We start from the raw sequence: 26,884 nt of genomic DNA, 5'->3' as shown, positions 1-26,884 counted from the left end.
TTTAATGTATTTAATGGGATTTAATTAATGAGGATACTTCTGTTTGTATGATCCTCATTTCTGTGATGTTAGCAGAAAACAAAACAAAACAAAAAAATCCCCATCAAAACTTATAATGTATGCATTTAAAAGGGTATATTTATATAAAACAAAGCCAAGTATTTTCCTAAGCCAAAAGAAAAAACTACTATATAAATAGAATTGGAGAAATGCTTGACCAGATTCTCACTTACATCTGTATTTGCAATGCCAGCTGACAACATTCTGGCTGATGTCAAATATAGACTGAGAACAGTATTTTGATGTTGTTTAATAGAACATGGTACCTGCTAAGGTATAATGAAGATTTTTTTTTTAATATTGAAATGAATAATATCCAAATTGAGTAAAAAATTATGTATGTATACTCCCAAACATCACAACAGCAAGTACATTTATTTTTTTCATTTTATTTATACGTGGGCTAAGTAATTGAATTTCAATTCACTTTATGTGAAATAGCTGAACTAGGCAAACTTTTGATGTAATTTCTTTCTGTTTTCCTAATTATCCTACTAGAATGTGATTTAACTCAAAAGCAAACAAGAACTGTAAATAGGAGCTTTGTAAATAAAGTACTGGTGTAAAAAATTAAGATTACTCTTGAAAACTAAATTCACAGTGTGACAAAATAAGCTGCTGCATACTAGCCTGAGGAATCTCAACCCTGAGCATTCACCTTTGAGAAGGCATTTGCTCCTTTGTGCACAGAATCAGAGACCATCTCTGATTACTTCTTCCCTTGAACTGGAATCTGGATAGAACATTGTTGTGTTTCAGAATCAGGTATGAATTAAAAAATTTCAGTAACCATATTGCATGGTCAGCTGTACTTCATTTCCTTAAATATTTGCTTTGTACCAATATCTTTAATTTGATTACCCCATGGTCCTTTTTCAGCAGGCATCTGCCTTTTTCATTGTAGGGAATGGATGGTATCTGGAGAAATGAGACATATTCTTTCAATTCTTATTGAAAGAGCCTGGATTATTGTAACTGTCCATTTTTTTCATGGTCCTTTGCAGAACACTCATCACAGTAGTATTTGAGTAGCTCACATTCATTCCTTTATCTCTGTAGGTGGAAGAAAGCTTTATTATCCTGATTTTTATCGACTGGAAATCAATGGATCACTGTCAGAACAAAGCTTAGCATTCAGATCCCTTGTATTTTGAGCTCATTGCTCATTACTGTTATGGGAAGAACTGAAGATTCACATTTCAGTTAACCTTTGTTATAATTTTCAGACTTCAGTTGGGGGTCACTTGCCAAAACTTTGGTTGAAGTGATGTTCTGTTCAGGCACAAAGCATTTAAACAAAGCAATAGATCTAACTTTTTCCTGCATTCAGTTCACTTCCCTCTAACCCCCAGGCTTGCTTCTTTGACTTTCTGTGTGATGGTCTTCTTCCTTTGGTCTGCTCTGCATCTTGTAAGATTTTGCAAAAATCAAAATCTAAATTCTCAAACTGTGATACCCATTTGACTCTCTTCTATTGGCTCTACTAGCATGTGTTCATTCCTGTACATTAACTTCATAGCCCTTTTGCTATCCTCAAAGCTCTCCTAAATCTACTCTTTTTATGATTTATCTGTTCTAGCAGATTAAGTAACCAAGACATTGCACAAGGCCAGCGCTGGGAACAGGGCCTGAAATCTCCAGTGTGGCATACCTGCCTTTGTTATAGTGTTTGAGAAAGAACAATCCACACCAGTATTTCCTTGTGCTGTCTCTGCCCACTAGTTCTCCTGTTGGATGCCTTTAAGCCAGGGAAAGAGCTGCAGAGTCTTGACATCCACCATACCTGGTTTGCTGGTTACACAACAGTTCTGAAAGTATTTATTACTGGAATAGACAGCTTCCACAGACATGAAGAAGTGCATGAATCTTCCAGAGTTAACTATTTTATTATGCCTGTCATAGATCAGATAGCTCCCATTCCCTCAATATACCCAAGCTGTCAAGATGAGGTCAGTGGTCACTTTGGTCTTCTGCTACACTGTGGATTGGTAACTCATAACCTATGGCTTACAGGAAGGTGTTGACTGATGTGCTTCCTTGTCTTGTTCAGAGCCACGTAAAATTAAGTGTGAAAGCTGCAGCTGCTGGTGAGAGGACTATGGCATTGTCTGCAGTGTAATACTGGCTCAGGAACTTTTCTTGTGGTTTAGTAAAGGTTGGGGCAACTGTTGTAGCTGAGTAAATTTATATCCAAAGTTGTCTTTCACTAGCATTGCATTCACCTATTTATTTAGCTCCCATGTCTGATTACATGATGTTGATAGCATGTGGCAGAGTTTTTGGAGATAAGAAAAGATTTTATGGTTGTAAAGGACACTTTAGTAAAAGACTGTGAAGGGTCCTATTGAACTCCTTCTATTCTCTATAAGAATAGGCAAACTCCTACTAAGTTCTTGGTGTGTGCAGTACCTGGAATTAAAGAAAAAGTGCAGTAAGTTTTTAACCTTTCCCCCATTGGGACACTCTTACACTTGGAAATATATGAAGGCCAGGGAGTAGGGGATTTTTGTATTATCAACCTTTGTTGCTTCTGACTTTACTAAAAGAAATAACAAATCGATTATACTTTGCTTATAAAAGAAAGGATGTTGTAAAAACAAACAAAAAAGAAAATTATAAGAAACTGATCTTAAGAACACAGTCATATATGGAATGTGAAAGCCATTTTTTTCATAAGTTCTCATTTGAAAGCAACAAGGAAAAAGAAAAGATGCTGAATTGTGGCAGAGAAGCAGTTAAATTCTATAACTGTTTTCATTGAGACATGTAGTTTGCCAAAGTTGTTATTCCCAAAGCATATCATACTTGCCAGTTCTTTATCGGATTTGACAGAGGATGATCTAAAAAAAAATAGGCAGGAATAGCAATGTCACCCTAAAAAGTCATTAACTCCTTGTGTTGTTTACAGTGTATAGCTATGAGCATAGCCAATCATATATTTGCAAAACCTGTGGTATCTCTTTATTTCAGCAAATCAACTCTCAAATGGGAATTACAAATCACAGTCCATTATGAAATGTATAGTAATAAATGTTAATAGTGTGAGTATTTGTATTTGCAGTATTACTACTCAAGATTTCATTTTAAGCTAATTTTATTTTCTTTTGATAGATACAAAGAGTCCAAATTTACTTGCGTAATAGTAAGCAAAATCAGAAGAATACTGAGGTTAAAATTATTTCTAATCACAGTAAAATAAGTAAAATATTATCACAGACTTTTAAAAAATGTATTTTTTTTAAAATTCAAGTAATAAAATATTCTAATCATAATAAATTTATTATTTTATAGCTTATTCAAGGCTTTGCTTTTTTAAAAAACCTTGACTTGGGCAAGGACTGCACGTCTCACAGCACAGCAAAGGTGCTTTATGGTATTTTGTCTGTGCTGAGCAGACACAGGCAGAAAAGAAGAGTGTTTTGGGGAATTCGAAGAAAAATTTGCTGAGCAGTCTTTCAAGGGACTATTGGGTGCTTTTCCAAGTGTTCACTGCCAGATTTAAATCAGGACAATGATCCTTCTGTTGTTTACAACTCAGCTGGCCATATCTGTTAAGGTCATTGTGATGACACCTGTGCCAGCTGGATCCCACAACTCTTTCTTTTCACATCTGAGTCCTGTACAGAGATATCAGGAATGCGTGATGAGGAAAAGAGGCAGCCTCTGCCCTGCTTTCCTCACCTTCACCATAAAAGGCAACAGAAATATCTTCCTTAATGGTAATATTTGAATAATGGGAATCCCCTGGAACTTAATTTCATCAGGTTTCAACACTTTTAATTTAAAATTTAAAAAAAGAAAATTGGTTATGTAATTTTCATATTTCTTGTTATGATTCCCCATCAAAGGCTTTCAGTTTTATACTCCACAGAGATAAATAAGTAGTTCATGAGTGAAATGCATGAACTCTGAAATGCCTGTCCTCTTCCATGTCTCTGAAGAGGACAGGCGATGGAGAGAACATGATGCATTTGCTGCTAGTTTTTAGGTAGTAGCAGGTAAGTACAACAGCAGTTTATCTGAAGATAAAACTGATGTGGAGGGTCACAATGCAAATGTGAAAAGTCCTTTATTTGAGGGGTTGTGTTAATCTGTATTGTCAAGTAAGGTGCATACCTAAGGAAATAAGCAACTGAAGCAAGGGAGAAGAGGATGCTTTGAAAATGGCTACACCACAACTGTCTTAAACAATTCTATCTGAAGTCATTTGGTGGCTTTTGAAGCATTTTGCTTTGTTATCCTTGATATATTTGTAACAAGAATGAGTTATTAACCTCATTTGGAGCAGTATAGTTTCAGTGTTTACATCAGAAATGTGCAACTTCTATTCTGTGAATATAGTTCTTCTACCTGGAGAAGAGAATGGTGGTCCAGGCTCATCTACAGTACTTGTTTGCTTCTGAAAAACTCTTTTGGTGTAAGCTACACAAGTTACACTGGCTGAAGGACTGCTTTGTGCAATGAGTCTCCATAATGTAGGACCTGGTCCAATTGATGAGATGAAATTCCGTGCTGTTTTTGCAGACATTAAGTACTATGACTTTTTTTCTCCTCTCATCTCAACTTTCCAGAAATTTAAAGGTGAACAAGTGGATGCGAGGGAATTTTCTTTAAAAAGTAATGAAAAATACTGACCTTTTGCTTAAACTCATACTGGTAATTTTTAGCCTCAGGAGATATATTTTTGGATAATTGTGATCATATAAAAATAGGAGACTGAGATTAAATCCCTTATGTAACTTTTATTACAGCTTTAGCTACCATGAAGGCTATAATTATGGGAGTAGTTCTTGTTGACTGCGGAAAGGTCCCTGAGCAACATGCTTATTTATGTATTCAGCTAAATGAAATAATTGCAGAGCTAACAGCATCTAACTGTTCTTTCATGGACCCTTCTTCCATTGTTCTGTATTGTTTTGAAATCATTAAGACACTGAAAATTACAATTAAGAAATCTACTTTTTTTTTGTTAGGATTCAAAATTAATTTTGGAATGTGAACGTATCTCTCTCTCTCTGACTTAACAATCTTACCTTTGTATGTCTACAACATTTTACTAACCATATTGGTTCTTTTTGAAGAACATCCTTAGACAATTTTTATTCAAAGGAGGTTTCCATCCAGTTTGTATACATAGACATGAGCAGTCCTGGATGGATGTTGGGAAGAGGAATTTTTTTTGTTTTAATCATATAATAAAATTTAATGCTTGTTTGGTAAATAGATTTTTATAAATTCTTGTCCTTTACTAAGCATGAGTATAATAGAGCTAGGAAAAGGCAGAACTACAACCCTAGAAATTACTGAAGAAAAATCAAGTCCTATATTTCTCAAGTTTGGCACTGAAAATTGTTTGGAATATTTCACAGTTTTCACTTCTATGACTGTATATCAGGAGCTCATTTTAAAAGAAGGTAATTGTAGCATCCACTTCCTTTCATTATGCAGACAGGCAACAAACAAAAATTCCTTGAATTTAACCCCGACTCCTGCAGAACTAACATAGTCTGAGAGCACCAGAGAAATACTCTCAGGAAAGAAATAATTTTGTATTTAGGTCTGCATTCAGATTATGTTCGGTAACTAATGAAAGGGGTCATTAAGTGAAGAAACAAAGATATTGATTAGTTACTTATTTAATCTACATGGTTTGTTCTGTGCATAGAGATGATTGTGGTCCTGGGGGATGGGGGGAGTTTGCCATCATATTATGAAAGATTATACATTAATACATTTGCATAGGGACTAAATTAATGCTCCATGGCAAACTGAAGTCTCATATCATTCTTGCCTTCTGAATATTTCATTTTGCAACCTAACCTTCCTCTTAATGTAACACGTATGTGAATTTTCCTGCATGTTTATATGTACATATAAACACATATAAGCACAAAATAAGGTTGATGGTGATAAGGTGTCTTAAAAACCAGCCACGGTCATTGGTATTTTATTTTTGCACATCTGTTCTTTAAACTGTAAACCAGGTATAACGGATCATTGCTCTAAACTAATTTGATTATATAGTAACACACTGTCAAGTCTGTGCATAGAAGGTATGAAACTAAATTAGCTGATTAGGATTGTCACTTCTGGAATCTACTGGAGTTTCTTTTTCAGGTTTTCTGTTCCTCTTTAAGGAGGTAATTGATTTCCTTCAGTGAAGATGGTTTGACAGAAATAACGTATAACCAAACTCAAAACAATAGGTGTTTTTACATATACCAATTTACTTTCTTCATTGTGACTATTAAAGGGGAGATCAATAGTTAGTGATCCAATTACTAGTTTACAGAGGCTTTTATTGCAGTGTCAAGGTGGTGAAAAACCCTCTCGCACTGATTTTTTTGCTGTCACTCCAGCTTACTGAATCAGCAGATGCACTGCATATTTCTAGACCGTTTACAGTATGTGTGCTGCCAGGGATGGATGATACTTCGGATTTACTGCTGTGATTAAGCTCTTGTTTCTTAAAATCATTTTAACAGTGAAGTGAGTCTATGTTGTGTCTGCTGCAGTTTAGAAATCAGTTTTGAGAAGGTAGCAGGTTGAATTAGTTAAAAATTACACTTGTTTAGACAATCAGAAAAGCTGTTATTAGTATTCCACATGTGAAATGTTAGATCGGCTTTAAAGAAAAAAACTTATATGATTTGTATTGAAATACTGTATTCCTTGTTTAAAATTAAACTATTTATAACTAGTGGTGTATACCACAGTAGTTGTATTTCCCTCTTAATTGCTAAGTAGAATTTCAAAATTTGCCTATGGCTTTCTGCATAATGCAAACTGAGAATTACAGACAAGAAAATAAGTAATTTTAACTCCTGGTGGTGGTTTGCTATTCAAAATGTCTAGTTGTTCAAGTATGTAATACAGAAGATTTCGTTTTTAAGGTTATTCTTATTTCTGTTCTCAAATGTGTGTTTCCTCATTGGTGATCAAGACATTTGAAGTGAATTTAGAGTCCTTTTCTGTGCCCACTGGGAGCTTGTAATAAATTATTGGGAATACCATGCTCAAAAATGTGGACTGGACCTTTTTTGCATTACCCCTTCCCTCCAGCTGTCCTTATAGGACAACAGCTATGTCCTAGGGTAAAAGTGAAGGATATTTTTTCCTCCCACACAAAACCTAATAACTGAACAGAAAAAGGCAATGGTGAACTGGAACCTAGATATTGGTTTGGTTATTTTATAAGATTGTTTCACTTCAAAATTGTAAATATTTCTATTTTTAAACAATATTTTATTTTTATTTTTATTGTATTATTCTATTAGATACACAGATACATTATTTGTTTATTGGTTATCTTGTACTGCAAATCACAAGACGAGTATTTCTTAATATCACTTTTTGATGGCAAGATGTCAGTGATCCTGACTGGAAGTAGTGGAGAGAAAGGAAAAACATGTAATCAATGAAACAACTGGCTGATCCTCAGTCATAATATATGGGTGGCTCTTGGGCTGATGATGGAAATTGATTCTAGATAATGATGTGCCTATGATAGGAAGCATCTCTATTTTAGTAGTGTCTCCTTTCATTAGGATTATCTCTGTGACTTTGGGGATAAAAATATAGAAAGCTATTACGCATTAATATATTTATGTTCCTTTAAAACTAAGCTAAGATTTTCCTTTCCTTCCTGACATGTTCACTGTTTCAGCATTACTTATGATTGATTTTTCTCTTGATGAAATTAATACAGCTCTGTCATAAGTACAACTGAAATGCTCAGTTTATGTTCTTGTTTGTGAATTTGACATCACCTCTCATAAAGAATCCATTCCCTTGCTGTCTTTCATGGTCTCCTGTGTCTTCACTTTGTAAATTTGAGGCTTACTTAGTAATTAAGATATACTGATTCCAAGTAGCTTTGGGTTATTTTCTGTAATAATTAGTGTTGACATCAAAGCACTAAAGCTTGAAAGTAAGTGAGTACACAATATAGGGGGTTAGTTTTTCTGTATTTTTTTTCTGTCGCTAGTAAGTATGAGAAGGATCAATGCATATGTATACATGTTGATAAAATAAATACGTATTTTTATTACTTGCATTGGCTTTCGCTGTTCTAGTAGCCTTAAATGTATTATTTGAAGAAAACATTGGTATAGACTCCCTGTCAGCAGATGCCCATTTCTAAAAGAAGTTAAAATGCACCTGGTTAAACACTGCCTCTCAAAGGTAGAGAGCTCGTATGTCTGTCCAAAATATCCAAATAGAAATAGGTTCACGTTTAGGATTCAGTGCACGTGCAGTAAATCCTAGGCCCCTGAGACTTCCAGATGCCAGGCAGCCTTGTTGGAGCTACTCTGACAGTCATTTTGCCAAAGTCACAACTTCAGGATGTATGAAGAGTGTATATCTGTGGAAAGCTGAATACAGGGTAAGCCAGCACAAAATGAACTGGATAAGTAAATATGTTTACTAATGCTAAATTGAGTTTTCCTGAAGCTACTCATTTCTTCAGTTTAACCAAGCCTCCTTTCGTGAGTGTAAATAAAATGGTAATGAAAAGAAAAATCTAACAGAAATAGGTATCACGAGCACACAAGACCCAAACCTGTTTCTTAAACATTGGAGCTGTTTCTCACAAATTTTCGTAGTGCTCCAATTATGAACTGCATTCTCTTCCAGGGTGCTATAAGGCTTGTTTCCAATGAGTTCGTCAGGTTTTACTGTTGCCTTGCTGTTGGCAGCAAGGCAGTTGAATTTGCCTGGACTCTTTTAAAAGTCTGAGGAAGGAATTTGTTGTGCACGTGCAAATCGGTTCCTAGTTGTGCAGCAGCTCCAACATGTCATAGAACCATTGGATCTTCTATGCTTGTATGACAGAACTGTGCTTCTTAGCGTTTGTTTTCCAAGGTGACTCATTTTTCTGAGCCAGCATTTTGGGAAACATAGTTTTTTTTCTAAACTTCCAGCCACCAGTTAATTCTTGTGTGCATTATATCCAAGAGCTTGTTAACTTCAGTAGACTAGTCTGTGAAGAGAGGTAGGCTCATTCAGGACACCTAACTAGGCTATCTACTTTTAGTTGATGGGAATATCATCACAGTGTTAGAGAAGACTGAGCTGCTGGAACAAGGGCCAGATAGGGGATTCTTTAATAGTATTAATAGGTTTTATTCTCCCCTGCATTACTAATAGCATTTGTTTCCTCTTTAAACGGGTCCCTCATTCAGGTATAGGCAAGGTGGTATTGCTGATATTGGTTCCAAGCCCGAGACAGTGAAGAACTTGCAGTGAAGCTGTCAGTTGGAACCCTAGGGTGGAGGGATGCATGGTAATGACAGATAAGCAAGTAGATGTGTGAGGTCAGCCCATGAACATATGTATGGTCTTTGCGGACGTGAAGAGGGAAGAAAAAGGAAAAAGGCATATCCTGTAAGAAGGGATTGAAAATTTAGACTATTTAGAATAATAATAAAAAAAGTAGTAAATTGCTTTTAATTACTTACTACTGGGCATGATCCAGAAATACTGTCCTATCTAAGCTTTCCAAAGTGTGTTTTCCTTTGTATTCTGCTGAAGGAATTTCCTTTTCCAGGCATAAGCTCAAAACTTCCTACAGAGAGAAGAGAAGGAAGAAGTGGAAAAGTGAAAATGCCAGAAGTAGGGTCAAAAGTGTAATCTGGAATAAACATCTTCCTAAGACAGTCTTAAAGACAATCACACAAAAGAGAAATCCATAGGATATCATGCTTAATTAGTTCCAGTTTTTCTTGATATTATTATAAATAGAGTAGCAGGGAACATGACAAAGGTGTGCAAATCTGAGAAACTTGAATATTAAGAAGATATCAACTGGCAGTGGTGAACTGAGTCCCCAGTATAAATTGTCACATATGGAAAGTCATTGGCCCACGTAGTAAGGATGTAGTATGTGTTCAGCATGCTCTGTGTAGTCAGGTAGACTTCACAGCTTGAAGAATTTAAAGTTATATGACCTGTCCTTTTTGACAGTGAGATTTGAATTTGAGGAAACATTCTTGTTTTACTTGGTTCAAAGCAAGATGATGTTTTTAATTTACCAACGGAAGAACTTTCTGGTTTAGATAGGTCTTGGTTTAGATAGAAAGGGTGTGGGTCATCCATATATCCTATGTGAAGGTTTTGTGCACCTCAGAGCATCTGAAATGACTCTGTATGTTAGAAGAGCCAATTAAATTGAGCATCTTATGTCTAAACTGTTTAGAAGACAAATGGTTTTGAACTTGACCATGAACTTGGACAACACTCAAGAAGGAGCAGACACATACTGTGTAGGTTAGATTCAAATTACTTAGTGACTTTTAAAAGATACTTAACTACCATATTTCTGGGTGGGAAAGCTGTTCTAAAAAGCAAAAAAACCATAATCAAACATTAAAATGTAAGGGGAATGGAAACGGACTGGAATTCTTTTAAATACACACTGTCATTCAAGGTTCCCATGGCTGTGGGTTCCTGGGTGGAGAAGAAGAAAATCTTATCCTATGCCTATTTGGTCTTGGCTAAAGAAAATGAGCAAAACATGCTAAACATCAGTAAGCTTACAAAGGTTTCAGCTTAACACCATTTATACAGAAAGGCTAGATCACTGATGTGATTTTTCTCCCAACCTGATTTGACCATGTTCCATATACACATAGAGCTTACTGACATTAATAAGAGCAGACCTCACATATGTCCTTTCTAGTATCCAGCTGCACTCTTGAACTCGTGAGGCATCTGAATGCTCTTATAATGACATTAGCTAAGATTGTATCTTGCTTGGAAATAGGAACTAATATATTACTATGAAAGATGGCTTTGAAATTATAGCTTATATAATTTGTCAACGACGTGACATTTTTTCCTGAGTCATTTCTGCTGCACACCGTAAATGCACATATTCTCAATAATAGAGCATCTGCAATTGTGGAAGAAAAATATCTAAGAGACTACCAAGGGCTTTCTCTGGTAGTCAGAATTAAAACTGCAGTGTCTTTGTTACAGAAAGATTATGGTTTAACGATTTTTCTTGTAGGGAAACAAAGAACTATGTGTCTTACATGTATTACTTTTAATTTTACAAGATTTCACAAATCATTTACCCAGTCAAGATTTTAATATTTATAGAACTTGCACTGAAGAATTTTTGTCCAGTGATTTTATCGAGTCATTCATTTTACCTCAAAAAAGCATGGGCGTACTAAGCAATACATGTCTCATAGAAATGTGATACACTACAGGACTTCCAGACAGTCATCCTGGCTATATTTTTATAAGTTTAAATATTTTATTAATAATAGTTTGATTGCATTTTATTAACTTCTATAGTATTTAGACCAGTCATTTAGATGACTTAATACAGTGTTAAGGGCAAAATCTAGATGATCTGCAAGGGCTTTATAATTTCTAATTTCTATGACAATTTTTTTGAAACATACAGCTACATATTTTAATGGAAAAAAGAGTACAGATATGAACAAAACAGTCTGTGGATGGAGCTGTTGCTTATTTTCTTATAATTTTAATTTTAGAATGATTAGTATTTACTGTGAGACACAACTAAATTAAAAAGAGTCAGCTTTCTACATATTGACCGAAAAGGAGAGGGGAAAATAGTAGAGCAAGAAGCAGGAGTACTTTGGTCAGGCACAGGCTCAACTTTGCATGAGTTCCTCTGTGCAGGTTTAGGTTCAGGGCTTACCATTTGATAAAGAGTTATCTGTTGCTGCAAAATAACTGTATCTTTTAAAATGCAAGTAATTTCTATGTGTTAATGCCTTGGGTATGCTGGGCTAAATGTGTCTAATCTTGGACACATATAGTATGTGTATGCACCCATATAGTAATACATGGGTGAAAGGACTCTTGGAAACTTTTTTACTAAGCAGGAATCAGTTACACCAGCAGCTGAGCCTCGGACCTATGTTTGAAGACTTGAACACAGAAACTGGTCCAAAGATCCTTTTAGTCACCATTGCTAAGGTGAAGAGTGAAAAAGAGGGTATATGATACTGTCGTGGTTTAACCCCAGCCAGCAACGAAGCACAATGCAGCTGCTCATTCACTCCACCCTGACCTGGTGGGATGGGGGAGAGAATTGGAAAACAAAGTAAAACTTGTGGGTTGATATAAGAACAGTTTACTAGAACAGAAAGGAAGAGACCAATTATGGTAGTAATAACAATAATAAAATTACAATAATAATAATAAAAGGATTGGAATATACAAGTGATGCACAATGCAATTGCTCACCACTCACTAACTGATGCCCAATTAGTTCCCGAGCAGCCATCCTCCCCCAGGCCAACTCCCCCTGGTTTATATACTGGACATGACATCACACAGTATGGAATACCCCTTTGGCCAGTTTGGGTCAGCTGCCCTGGCTGTGTCCTGTGCCAGCTTCTTGTGCCCCTCCAGCCTTCTTGCTGGCTGGGCGTGAGAAGCTGAAAAACCCTTGACTTAGTCTAAACACTACTTAGCAACAACTGAAAACATCAGTGTGTTATCAACATTCTTCTCATACTGAACCCAAAACATAACACTTTACCAGCTACTGGGAAGACAATTAACTCTATCCCAGCCAAAACTGGGACAGATACCCTGTTCAAATGACATATTAAAAGAAATATCTGCTATTTCTAATTGTGTAAAATCAGTCCAGTAGACTTGCCTTCCATGAGAGCTTGAAAAGTCCTGAGTCCTTTCTGTGATAATTTTGGTATTTTCTTGTATATGTCAACAAATAGTTGAGACTGTGTCAAAATAGTAGTTTAGGGTAGCAGGATCCTCCTGATGAAAAGATGATGACCATCTGAATGAGCCCCTGAGACCTCCTTTATAAGCAGTGGAGGAGAAATAAGACATTTTGGGTATGACAAAGGTATGATTTACCTCACCTGGAAGTAAATGTCTAAAACAGGTCAAATGAACCACACCTTAAAAAGATCTGTTTCCTTTCACTGATTGTTAAAGAAACATAGGCTGATTAATTCAGATGTACAGTTCTGTAAAATGAATATCCAAAGTTTGGATAAAAGAATTAGAGGTTCCTATATTCAGTATATTTGAGAGTTGGCTGTAAAATTTCTCTAACAGGATGCAAAAAGACTTACCTTAAGATAATTTTTTTCCCCTGAAAGCAGAGAGAAATTGGAAGTTATATAGTAGGAAAATAACCAATGTATTTGAAAGTCTTTAAAATTTTAAGTTATCACTCAATAATTTATCACGCTCAATAACTTAAGTAATATGTGATATCACATATTTTTGTATGCAGTAATGTATGTAGATAACTATTTTGGATAGCTATTTAAAAAAAAAAAGGATCCAGAATTTTGTTCTCTAACTGAAAGTCAGTGTGTATGTTTCAAATGTGGGTGTGCATATGCCAGAATGTTAGAGCCTAACACTTCTCAACATTTGCTCATATAAACACCTATAGGATGAACTTATATATGTACAGCACATCTGCACTGTAAAGCACAGTTACTGTAAAGCTAATTTAATTTCTGTCTTTGAGTGTGTACCTATATGCACATATTGTGGACATGCGAGTAGCAAGTGAAGATTAGACCAGTTTTTGGTGACTAGGTGTATGCACATTTGCAGTGGGAATATGTATATGGTCAGTACATCTCAGGGGCCTCAGATTTTCAATAACTTATTTTCCCATTTTTAAGAGGTTATTTTCTATGTAGACACACAAGTGAAAGTTCAGTTTGATAGGAATCCTTGCTCTTGGCAAGCTCATACAAAAATGTATAATTGATATGGGAAAAGGCATGAATAGGAGAGCTGGCAAAACCATGATGGGTTTCGTAAAGTGCTATGTTCACTGTAGAACAGCAAGGACATAATAGCTATACTCCTGGATTCCTTTCTGGTGACTTTTGGATTATAAGTGATAGTCGAGATTGTTGCTGAGAATTCTAAAAGCTTAAAAAATGGCCAGTAATTTGCAGTGGTAGATTCTTAATGCCTAATGGTAGATATCTACATTTAAATTTAGTAATTTCAATGAAAATACACCATTTCTCAGAAATAGTCAGGAACTGGAATCAGTGAGAATGAACAGTTTTAATTGCTCTGCTTATAAAGCCCATTACATTTCAGTGCTCTGCTCCTAGAATTAGATACCAAATTATAGGGAACCAAATTGCAACTTTTTTAGTCAGACTGGTTTTGGGTACAGCAGTTGTATTGATGACACAGAAAATAACTGCTGGGAAAAACCAGTATGGGCTCATGTGCCTTTAGTTCATGCAGTTAGAGCTGAGAAGTCATCATTACTGTAATGAGATGAGTTTTTCTCACTTAAGATTCATTTTTAAATGTATTTTAAAACCAGGATTTGTGAATAGGCAATATGTAGACTGGAACTCTTGCTATCTTCTGGATAGCTCTAAATGTATATTTATACAGTAAAGGCTAGATCTTCATGAGCTCACTGATGATTTCACTCAGCTCCCCTGAAGCAATGTCTTTGGAGGCCAAGGTAAGACAGCACTGGAAATTCCATGGCAGAAGTACCTTTTGCAAAATGTTATTAGCTTTCAGAAGAATATTTCTTTTCCCTTTAGCGGGATAGCCACACTTTTATCTGTAATATAGTCAAGATGTTAACAGTCATGAGAAAGCAGTTTTGGTGAGAATTTCCCATTTTAAAATGTTATCTTCCTTTCAAGAATCAAGAAACACAGTTAATAAATTTACAGCAGGCCTATTTACTACTTAGAAAATATGAATGAATTAAAGCTTCAAAATCATTTTATGAGGTCCCTTTACCACTGTTTTTATGAAATCAAAGGATATTTAATATGCTACAATGTTTCTGTAAAATGTAAGGGACTAAGTTCAAAGTGTCTTTTTGTAAAGAAGACCTTCGTATTCTGTACATTTCCTTCTTTAAAATGAAAATGAGGCTTGATTTTTTTTTTTCCACATAGCATATGCAAGTCTATATATTAGGAGAAAACCAAGTGAAAAAAGATAATTTTTCTCATTGTACATAATACCTCTCTGAGGAGACTATATTTTACTTTTTTAAATCACGTATTAGCTTTTTGTCACTTAGTTTTATGGGGCTGTAACTTCACATCCTCTCTGTAAGGTTTTCTAGACAAATGTTAAGACTGTGATTAGACCTATTAGTTATATTTCACCAACTTACTGATGTAGTTTCAGAGGAGTAAGCTGAGCAATGTCAAAGCAGGATCTGAAGTAATGGAAATAATAGAAAAATGTTGTTTGCGGTCTGTGCTAAAAAGAGCAGAACTACTTTTGTTTAGTGTTCTTTTGGTCATGTAGTTAAATAGAAAAGTCAACATTTTTTCCTGCATACAACAGTATCAAAATATTATGTAGCAAGTAGTAACAAAATATTTTTCATGTAATATGTAGTAACAATGGTGAGAAAAAAAAAAGAGAGAAATGTAATAACGCAAAATGTGTGGGCATAATTTACAATTTAAAGTACCTACATAAAAGAGAATGTTTTATTAAAACACATGAGTCATTCTCCAGTTCTGTGGACAGCAACATTAATTTAGACTTTTTCTTTAAAACTGTTTTTTAAACCTTTCTTCCTACCATGTGTCTGCCATACAGGTTAAATTCTGATTCTATAAAAGATATATATATTTTGTCAAAACCCTATACATTTATTCCCACTTATGAGGTATCTGTACTTACTAGAATTCTTCCTGATATTTAACCAGTAGACATTTCTCTGGGAATTTCAAGCAAAGTTAATATGCTTTTTATTCTAAAAATAGTTTCTACATTTGTTTTTCTTATCAGTGTATCATATTTACCAGATCATTTAACCTTCCTTAAAACATCATCTGCTGTACAGCTGAATATAGAATACCATTGTTTTAAGTATTTTATTGAAGTGATTAGAATAAATACTACTTTGTGTTAGAAAAGCAAAGAAATATGTTCCTTAAGACCTAACTGTTTCTTTAGATTATGATGAAAACTTATTCCATATTCAAATGCTTTCCTTTCTGAAAATTCTGTTAGGAATACAATACAATTTGCCTTTTCATTTAATTTACTGTAAGTAATTTTATAGGAACAGTTAAAAACTCTAAAGCAATGATGCTTTACACTCTACATAATTTTATGCACACATAGACACACACAAATGTACCTCCTTCCTCACTGTATTTCATATTCCATGTACTCTGTTGTTGGATCCTTAACTTTTTCTTGGAAGCACTTTGCAAGTCCTGCTAGCAGAGGTTATGAATTGGATAGGATAATCAGAAGTCTTTACAACTTTACTGTATCTTTGTCTGTCCTTTCTTTCACCTTTCCTTTACTGCACTATCTTGTTTGTCTGATTCTCGCAGGAGACATGGATTACAACTGGTTGGACCATACGTCTTGGCATAGCAGTGAGGCATCCCCAATGTCTTTGGTGAGACATGTGGAGCCTTACCATTTAGTTTCCTTTATCATTTCACATTTCCTTTGTTTTATTTACACTTTTGCATGTTTTCTTTTTTGTATCCTTTTTTTTATCCCACACCTATAGGGGACAGTCAAAGGGGAAAAAGAAAAACTAGGGAGCAGGCAGTTTTGTCGGATTCTAACACCTTATCCGAGAGGCAAAAGAAAATGGTGTGCTTTGGTGGCCACTCTTTGGAAGAGGACTTGGAATGGTCTGAGCCTCAGATAAAAGACTCTGGGGTAGATACGTGTAGTAGCACAACTCTAAACGAGGAACATAGCCATAGCGAGAAGGTACTGAGTTATGGAGCCTGCATTTTAACCTGCTCATTTGGTCTTTGTTTGCTCTCTGTCACTCATTAAAATAGTGCATAAAATAAAAGATAGGGTGTTTCTAGAGACAATGTAGCATTTCTTAAGGTGCAGAAAAGAAAAACAAATGAAAAGTCTCTGCATGCTTGCAGCTTTTACTGTTTGGCAGCCTAAGAAAAAAATTGAGAGGCATAAAGGAATGTTGTTCTTATGGTTGCATAATAGCATATCATGGTATTACCTTCAAATATAAAGTAATTAACAATAAGAATTCTACTGATTGGCTTATTTGATTTACTATGTTCAAACTCCTGGGGCTGAAATTAAATTAATAGTTTAAACCCCAGGTGAAAAAGGGAGAAAATTGGGTCTCTCTGCACAGAAAAGTTGTTTTTCTTTTTTCCCTTTCACTGTCATGGTTGTTCTTTTGTTTTGTTGCCATGCCATTTTTGTGCAGTATTGTGCAGAATTAAAGGCTTTGCCATCTGCTTTGGTATTTTTTATTTCTGCTTTCTCTTTGGTGGAGATTATGATAAATCTTTTTAGAGTTATTAGTTGTAATGGGAGCAGATTTGTCTGTGCCTGCTAATTTTGCATGAAATAGAGCATGAGATAGTATTTTTCTGTGAAAAAGTGCTATGATTACACAAAATAAAATGTAAAAATTTTATTAATTATGCCAATATACAAGGATAACTGTGCCCATGTATAGTAACGGAATAATAACGTTCACTGTAACTATGCTTCATATGTGAAGTAATTATTCCAAAAAACAAACAATACATTTAAATAGAGTAATGACTATACCTTTTAATGTATTCTATAATTTTTAATGTACTACTACTGAGAGAGAGTAAAACACTGAAAAAGTTTGTCAGTCTAAGAGAAAACTGACATGTTTGGAATAGTGGAAAAAGAAGAAAAGTCTCACATCAAATTTCTGTTTTGAGTTAAACTTCTTTTTCAGTATTACTCTTATACTAGACCTCTACAGTTGTTTTTGTCAGTACTCAGGTGTGATTGTCATTGTGTGTAGATAACTATGTATAGTTGTCTATGTCTGTCTAATCAAGATGCAAAGATCATTCTACATATTTACAAATTGGATTTAGTAAAATAGATAATGTTATTAAATATTATACATACATTGTGATGGACTATATATCCAAATAAATCTTTTCCAGCACAGTTTTCTGTCATTCTATTACATTAAATACTAGTGTAATCATAATACTTTCATGGTATTTTTAAAATATATCAGGAAATGAAAAGTATTACTGAAATATTTTTCTTTAAAATCCTATTAACTGTATTTTCCATTAACACCATATGATAGCATCCAGTAACTTGGCAACCATCCAAAGATGGAGACCGTCTCATTGGTCGGATTTTGTTAAATAAACGACTAAAAGATGGAAGTGTGCCTAGAGACTCAGGAGCAATGCTTGGATTGAAGGTTGGTAATGAATAATTTTGGAACTAACAACTCTTTCAGTTAAACTAGCTATGTTTATAATGAAAGTATTCTCATGTTATATGGTATATGCATACCAATATCTATAATGCCTTATCATTCTCAAAATTACAATATAGAGCCATTTTATATTCAGTTACCAAGATTAATCTTAGGGGGTCCCTGACAGGCTCCAAAAATTCTATTTTTCTGAAAGACTAGATATGTTTTCACAAGTTTGCTGAGAATTTCTGCTCTGCAAGGTACTAATTGCATCCTTGCTGGGCAAGCCAAGCCCTGGCTGCTTTCTTCAATATTGAGCATTGCACCATGGTATAACTTCTGTTCCCCAAAAGAGGGGAGAAATGTGAAAAATAAATTATCTCTTTTGAAGATCTGGGGGACATCTGGAAGTTAATGACATTTTAATCCAGAGCAGAGTCTGCCAATAGAAGAGCCTGTTTCTGGATTTTTTTCCCCTCTGATTGTTTGATTTGCTACATTTTAAATACACAAGACAGAAAATTATTTAATATTTATTGTATATTACCACAAAGTAATGTGTTTGCATCTTTTTTGTGATACAGTACTCTTCAAACACATTATGAAGCTATTTTCAGCTCATATCTTGATCTCATTTTCATGTGATATTATTATTTGTAGTTCCAGCAGTACTAGTACAAGAATGAGAATGAATTATACACAGTAAAAGAAACAAGCATGTATTTATTTTAATTCAACATCCTTGTTGTGAGAAATCGTTAAGAAGTTTGATTAATTCTCCATTCTTTATTTAGCGTGACACTGACTTCGCTTTGGGTACACAGATTAGGCTATAGTCATGCACTGTTAAGTAGGGATTAAGTCTGTGTAGTTACTTATAACATACACTAACATGCTTTGCAAATTTTTGAATTTTTTATTTAATTTTTTATTTAATTTTTTATTTAATTATTAAGATTTAATTAATATTTTATTTATTTATTTTATTTAAACGGTTTTACTTTGAAGTCAGTGGAGAAGCCAGTTAAGCGTCTCTTTTGGTATGTGTGTTATCTTCTTAATGTCAGAAAATGCAAGAGAAGAGGCTAACAGTGCCTAACAGTACTATGAAGTACTTTTTGTTTAAACTTCTATGTTTAAAATTCTAAAATCTTCTATTGTAAAGATGAACTCTTCACTAAGATTCAAGAATAGTTTAGATTCAAGAGTAACTACTTTTTAATCTCCATAGACATCTGAAAAGAGTGATTTTCAGCAGTTATTCCTGACCTGAATTTTCAAATATTTATATCATTGAAAGTAACCTAAACTGGATTTAGTATTACAAATTTTAAATTCCAATATGAAAACTGTTAAGAAACCTTAAGAATTTGAAGATTGTGCTGTTATAACCGATTCTGATATGTGAATCTCCTGATTGTAAGATAAATATTAAAGTCAAACCTGTTGAAGTTTCCTGTAGAGAAATCTTCAGTATGACAAATATTTTCATCTGACTTGCCTAGCCAAAGTGAATTTGATAAATTGAGACGTTTGATGCTTAGTGTGAACATCATAAGTTCTGTTACATTAATATATCTGTTTTCAGTTAAAAAGTATTGAAGTAGCAGTCTAATGACCAATACCTTACTTTTTTGGGGGTGGTAATTTATAACACAGTGCATACTATACATATATTTGCTAAAGTTTAAAAGCTTTAGCATTCTGTATTTGCATTGTGTTTAAATCACACAAATAGCCGGAATAGGTACAAACATAACCTGTCATAGCCAAAATTCTGTGGTGTTTTTTTTCAAGTGTATCTGTCTTACCTGGGCTACCTGAAAAGCAAGGAAATAATCGAATTCTTCTTTCTGTTGTGAGAACATTTAAGTCATTTAAAGTAATTTTCATTCTATGAAAATACTTCCTCTTTGAAACAGGTAGTAGGAGGAAAGATGACTGAATCAGGTCGACTCTGCGCATTTATCACCAAAGTTAAAAAAGGAAGCTTAGCTGATACAGTGGGGCATCTTAGACCAGGTATGTATCTACTATATATCTATACTGCTGAGTTGCTTTTCTGAAGGTGACAAGTGAGTGAGTTTAATTAGATGTTAAACCATGTTAAATAGGTGTGATGAACTACTGCAGAGTTCAACCTGATATTCAGTTTCTAGATTATTGACATTACTGCATTTGTGAAATATATAAATTCTCATGTTCAAAGTCATATTTTAACATTATTATTCATGGTTTTATACTCAAAATAATATTCCACTGATGTCCTGCCCAGTCATTTTGTGGTGTATATTTTATTTAGAGCAAATCAGGCTATTACAAATGTGTGAACAGAACCAGCATGGCTAAGGAACTACTTCTATCCCAACATGCAAACCATGGGTTGCTAGACTGGAGAATGTGCAAGAAATATTAACTATTTACATAAGAACTATCTGAACCTTAAATACTAAACTTGTAGAGGTAAATGGATCTTCAAAATAGTAAGTTGATGAGATACACTGTTTTAAAGATCTGCATTTTCTAAAGAGCATGTTGGGATTTCTGTAAGCCACATCTGCCAACGCAAGTAAGAGCTGTATCTAATTCAGTAGGGGCCCTAGTGATGATATTATTGTTTCACTGAACTTACATACTTGAAGCTGAGCTGCAGAAAACCTTTAATACTCAGGATTTTCCTGTATGAAGGACTCCAAACTTGTTCTACAACACAGGTTTCACAACTCACTGAACTGGAAGTAGAATGGCTTAAATTGTCATTGTAAGTACAGTCTACAGCAGACTTCCTAAGCAGAGTGTTATTACTGAAATTATAGGTGATGAAGTATTAGAATGGAATGGAAGGCTACTACAAGGAGCCACCTTTGAGGAGGTGTATAACATCATTTTAGAATCCAAACCTGAGCCACAAGTGGAGCTTGTTGTTTCAAGACCAATAGGGTAAGTAATTTCATAAATTTTTGTATTAAATATGATAAAAATGTTGCTAAATTTCAATTTTAGGGCAGAGCATATCAAACAGATTCATAAACATTGTAAACAGTAAAACTGTATGCAAAATTCTGTAAAGCAAAAACATAGCTAGAGTGATAGATCACACCAGTAAGTAAAAAGAGCTGGTATTCTCTGAGTCCGAGGCATTATCTGCTAAACTGATAAAAAATAGGTTCCCTTCTGTGCTTGTTTAGTTGGTGATCCAGCCTATATAGGCTCTGAAACTGTAGTTATACTCTTTATTATTGCAATTCTTGACTCTTGATTTTTATTTCTCCATTCCCATTTTTATATAGTATATATAAAATAATATATTCATATTTGGTCTATGAACTGATGATGAACTCTATTTATTGAGTCTGCAGTGTAGAATTTTGCACAAAATACAGTATGCTAATGACATAATCAATATGCTTTGGAAAGTCTTGAATCCACATTCTCATCACCTTCATCTATGAAATCTATTAAATTATTGCTTGTTACCTAAAATGCTTGTTATCTGAATGAATAGCTACTCCCACTGTGTGGGACTTTTTCTTTGGTGCTTTCCATTGCCCAGTTTTCTTAACTTTCAGACCTATCTCTGAATGTCTAAACTTAATTTTTTCTTGCATAGCAATAGTTGCTTTGTTAAATTAGACTGTGAATACTTCCCCTTCTTCATCTGTTCTTTTTCTTCCAAGTTCCTACAGCCTACAGTCACATCCATCCCTTTTTTACTTCTCCATTGGAAGTTCCATAGCTGATCGCACCAGGGCTGTGAAGAGGGGGATGATTATCACTGAATTTGAAGATGCTTACAGTTGTTAAGAATTTTCTCCCCCCCCCCCCCCCCCGAATTTATTATGATGTATATGATGCAACTGGACAGGGTGCTAGGTAATCTCATCTAGGCTCCCTTTTCCATGTGACATTGGACCAGATGGTCTTTCAAGTTGCCTTCCAGCCTGGGCTATTCTATGATTCTATAACTATATATTCATAAATATATTTATCCCTTTATTTTGTATAAGTTGCATACAATTATCTTACCTTTATACAAGAAAGCATGGGTAACATAACAACTAAAATTTAAGAAGTACTAAAAAAAATCTAGAATCATATAATCTGAGGATGGAATTTCATGGTTACCGGTTCAGCTATAGCAGCAACTTAATGTGTTTGACGCATCAGGAACTTAAAGTGTAGGAACTTAATTTGGTTTGAGTATTTTAAACTAACTTGATAATAACAAAAACTGCTTTATCTTTTCAGTGAGATGAGAGGTTATCTCCTGAATACATATTGAATTGCAACCCCTTTAGGGTAAAAGCTGTATCATCTGTCCTATCCTTAAAAACCTTTGCATAACTTGGGAGTTGTAGGTATAATAATAATGCTAAGGGACAAACTACATTACTAGAAGAATATAGTTTCAGAAAAGGAGGTTTCAAATTCATTTCATACAGGTGTAAGATCTTTCATAGTTTCTCTCAAACAGAAGTTTATAGCAAAAGTTTCAAGGAACTGCTCAAGTCTTGAAAATACTCAATTTTTTTTTTCTTTCTGCATTCTCTTCAATGTGCAAAACCTCCTGTATTCTTTCTTGTGCTTTTATATTTACTGTCTGTTGTTTGCCTTCATTATCATCATGTCTTCTGTTATGTTACCATGTGCTCCACTTGCTGTCCCTAGAGCAGCTCATCTATAATTCTTTAAAGAAAGTGATGTGGGCTCTCAAGGTGCCTTCTTCAGCATTAACTGCTTGCCACATAGTCTGAAGAACTGAGCCAGATCAGGGCTAAAAAGGTTGTTCTGTGTACTTGATTCCCAGTGTCTTTTTGCATTAGATGTAAAAGAGGGTTTTCCCCTCCCAAATTTCAGTTACTAATCTAAATGGGTTTATAACTGAAGTCTCAGTGATGAATACTTTCTGCAAGTTTGTAAGGTTTTAGATTCTGGTTAGATGTATATAACTCTTTGGATTTTGATATTGACAATATAACCTTAGAAATGTTTTTCATGGGATTTGAACTGATGAACTGGAAATACCATATTACCTTCTCAGTTTAGAAGATTTCAGGTGATAATCAAATGGACTATAGAAATTAATACCTTGCCCAAGGGAATGTAACACCATCGGTCTGTGTTCTGCCCCAGGGAATAAAGTTTCAATGTTTTTAAAATCATTAAAAGTTCAGATTTACCAGATGTCAGAAGTCATAATTAGAATAACTGATGCCCACTTGAAGGATTTCACTTTTGCATTGAAATATATCCTATTACTTATAAAGAGAGTCTCTTGATGTTCTCATAGCAACGCACTAACGCATGCCAAAAATCTTCAGACAGTTACTGGCAATTAACTTAGCTGAGAGAGAGAACCTGTTGTCACATCCTGATATTCTGCATACGAAACCAAATTCCAGTAAACACGATCGTTAGTTCTTCTTCATTTTGTTATGGGCTGTCTGCTGTGAAAACTGAAGATGACAAGTTAAGCTAATAAAGGAAGTTAAAATGGAAAGCTCCTTTAAAAAAATAATCATACCATTTTGGCATGGAATTTATCACTTTTTCTATGTTAAAATAAAAATTGATGGCCAAGTTACTATTCTATGTGAGCTGGCTGTCTCTTATACACAAGAAATTGTCTATTTTCTGCTTTCTAATTCTCAGAAATAGTTATTTTAAAATGCATGTTATTTTCATAGTTACTACTGTTTTGAATTTGGAAGGAATGATGCATTGGGTTTTATTAATTATTCTGTACAATCTGCTTGCAGTGGAACATATCTTAAAATGTAAAGAGATGCCTTAAACTACTTCTGCTTCTCCTACATCTGTTTATCTCAGTGAGAATTCCTTGTAAGAAATACCATTCACACTACTGTGAAATACTGGGATCTGTATGCTTTAGGAACATAAATGATAGTGTTCAAAGCTTTCAAGTTTATTGTTTCAGCTATCTATAGAAAACTCATATTCAATCTGTTCACAATGACAGATGCTTTCAAGGTTTGAATTTGTCTGAATTACTGGGTACTGTGCATCAGTTCACTTGGAAATATTCCTCAATCTGCTTAGTAAAGCTATCTTTCTAGTGAGTCTTGAAAAAAGTTTGGAAACAGTATACCAAAAAGGAACTAGATAAATTTTATTTATATATAGTACAGACTCTTTTTTTTTTTATTGTATGAGACAGTAGATATCACTGAAAGCATTTTTAACTTCCCCTTCCTTTTCACATACCTTTGCGGTGGGTTGACCTTGGCTGGCCACCGAACACCCACCCAGACACTCTCTCCCTTCCCCTCCTCAGCAGGATGGGGGGAGAAAATAAGACGGAAAAGCTCATGGGTCAAGATAGGGATGGGGAGGTCACTCAGCAGTTACCATCATGGGCAAAACAGACTCGACTTGGGGAAGATTAATTTAATTTATTAGGAATTAATAAGAGAATAGGTTAGTCAGAAATAAAAACAAACCCCAAACCACCTTCCCCTCACCTCCCTTCTTCCCAGGCTCAAATTCACTCCTTTGTTGCTGGCTCTTCTACCTCCCCCCTCCACCAAGCAGGGCAGGGGGGTGGGGGAAGGGGGCTGCAGTCAGTCCTCCTCCCCCTCCTTCTGCTCTCACCTTGGTAGCTGCAGGGATGCTCTCTCAAGTTTTTTTCTCACTCTTCTCTCTCACAGCTGCTGCACAGCTTTTTTTTACCCTTTCTTAAATACGTTATCACGGAGGCACCACCACCCTGGCTGACAGGCTCAGCCATGCCCTGCGGTGGATCTGTTGAGGCCGGCTGGAACCGGCTGGAACCGGCCGTGTCCGGCACGGGGCAGCCGCCGCCTCTCCTCACAGAGGCCGCCCCTGCAGCCCCCACTGCCCGTACCTGGGCATCTGCACTCAGTGCAGCCTTGAAGAAACCAACTGCCCTGAAACACACATCATGATTCTAAATATTGTTCTTGCTGTGACTCAGAGCTGAAGCTCCTCATCTTGCTTGGTTTTGCTCAAATACCTCTGAAATGATTTATTAGCATCCTGATAGTTTTTCTTAGCATACAGCAATGTTTGCCCTTTGTAGGAAGAATATGTTCCTTTGGGGGTGGGTGGGTGTAACGAGGTACTTACTCATTGCAAAAGAGTGCTTTAAAATTACATAGCTGTACACACAATTTAATACAGGTGTTGCAACATCTCATGTATATGCAAGTATGCAATTTTGCCAAATGAAATCGCGCATTTTATTTAGTCACGGAAAAGGTAAGATTGTCCAAATTTGGGATTCAAGGACGGTGAAGGACATAATGGGATAGCCATTATTGGCAGTCTAGTATGTTTGAAGAAGGTCCAATAGATTTAGTTAATGTATAATGTCATCAGAAAATCTACTACTCACAGTTTTAGTCAACGATTAACTCTGAGGTTGTTCTTTTTTTTTTACTGAATTATTTTATTTGTGACTGTACAGCCTGTCTCCTGCTTCAACCAAACCAGTTGTTCTGTAGGCTTTAATTTGCCACTGAAATTATTTATACTGGATAAAAGATAAATCTTCCCCTTGGCTGAAGACAGCCAGCAGATCATACACCTTTCCTGAGGCATTCCATGGGGACTTGAGAAGTGTTATAGTGTAACTGAAATTTGAATATGCTTGTTAGATAAAGGATCAGCCTGTCTTAATTTTCCTGATTTCAGGGACATTCCCAGAATACCTGACAGCACACATGCACAGCTGGAGTCCAGTAAGTTTCAATTGTGGGGTAGGAAAATCTTCTCTCTCTTTTATGTAAGCACAAATAGATTGAAAAATGTCATCTACAGTCAGTATAGCTCTTGTCTCTTTGTCCCTATTTGTCTCAATATGTCATCTTACTGTATTACGTATCTACCTTTGTTTAATAATAAACTATCAAAAGTCAGGATGTTTTGATTTAGGCTTGACATTTGGTTATAAGCTTAGGCTATTTTTGATTGAAAAGAAAAGCATAATTCTTACTAATATACAAGAACATTAATAGTAATTTTTAATTTCCTGTTTTGTTGGTTTGCATTTCAATTGAACCTTATAAACTAGAAATGGGGATGAAATGTTCTTTATTTACAACCTGAGAAATAGCTACTTTGAAAACAGAATACTTCTACTTTATTAGAACCATTCAGCACTCCTTAAATTGGCTAAACAAATATTTCATGTGGGGAAAAATAACTTGTTCTTTGGCTGCGATCTGATAAGATGGATTTCAGCCTGCAGTTATTTTTTATCATTGTTTTAGAACTCTTTTATAATAGAAGCCATGAATAAATGCAGTGGCATAAACTTGATTATAATAATATGAAAAACTCCTCCAATAACTTTTCACTGATCAGCCAAGTCTTAAAATAAAATCCATTTTATGTTTTGTGAGATGTGGATTGTCTTTTGTATTTATAAAAATACTTTACTTTTACTCTATGTTTTATATGTCAAAACTTGTCCTCTGACAGTTTGCAGACCTTGTAGATTTGAAAGAAAATGCACAAAACCCGTTACATAAATCTTGATGTTTTTGTAAAAATCTAATTAAAAATTAGTCTGTACAAGATAATAAGTCAGAAGACTGAATTCCTTTGACAACAATAAAGTATTTGCTTTCCTATTTAGGA

The 26,884-nt window shown here is 34.9% G+C and overlaps 1 protein-coding gene across 50 annotated transcripts in view; it reads left to right on the top strand.

Moving 5' to 3' along the window:
* Window positions 1–26,884, top strand: part of RIMS2 (regulating synaptic membrane exocytosis 2) — a 486,153-nt gene that overhangs the window by 241,260 nt on the left and 218,009 nt on the right. For 33 of the 50 annotated variants that reach the window (XM_030011022.2, XM_030011023.2, XM_030011017.2 and 30 more), the window contains 5 exons: window positions 16,580–16,788; window positions 18,143–18,262; window positions 20,185–20,284; window positions 21,079–21,202; window positions 25,937–25,983. In XM_030011022.2, the coding sequence (XP_029866882.1) occupies window positions 16,580–16,788; window positions 18,143–18,262; window positions 20,185–20,284; window positions 21,079–21,202; window positions 25,937–25,983 (600 nt within the window). Of the gene's footprint in view, window positions 1–16,394; window positions 16,463–16,579; window positions 16,789–18,142; window positions 18,263–20,184; window positions 20,285–21,078; window positions 21,203–25,936; window positions 25,984–26,884 lie in introns of all 50 variants that reach the window. The other 17 variants (XM_030011028.2, XM_030011049.1, XM_030011033.2 and 14 more) reach the window with 1 other exon arrangement.

Source organism: Aquila chrysaetos, chromosome 4, assembly GCF_900496995.4.
Source record: "Aquila chrysaetos chrysaetos chromosome 4, bAquChr1.4, whole genome shotgun sequence".
Lineage (NCBI taxonomy): Eukaryota > Metazoa > Chordata > Aves > Accipitriformes > Accipitridae > Aquila > Aquila chrysaetos.
Note: the sequence above shows the minus strand (reverse complement) of the source record. Positions and strands in the feature narration are given on the sequence as shown.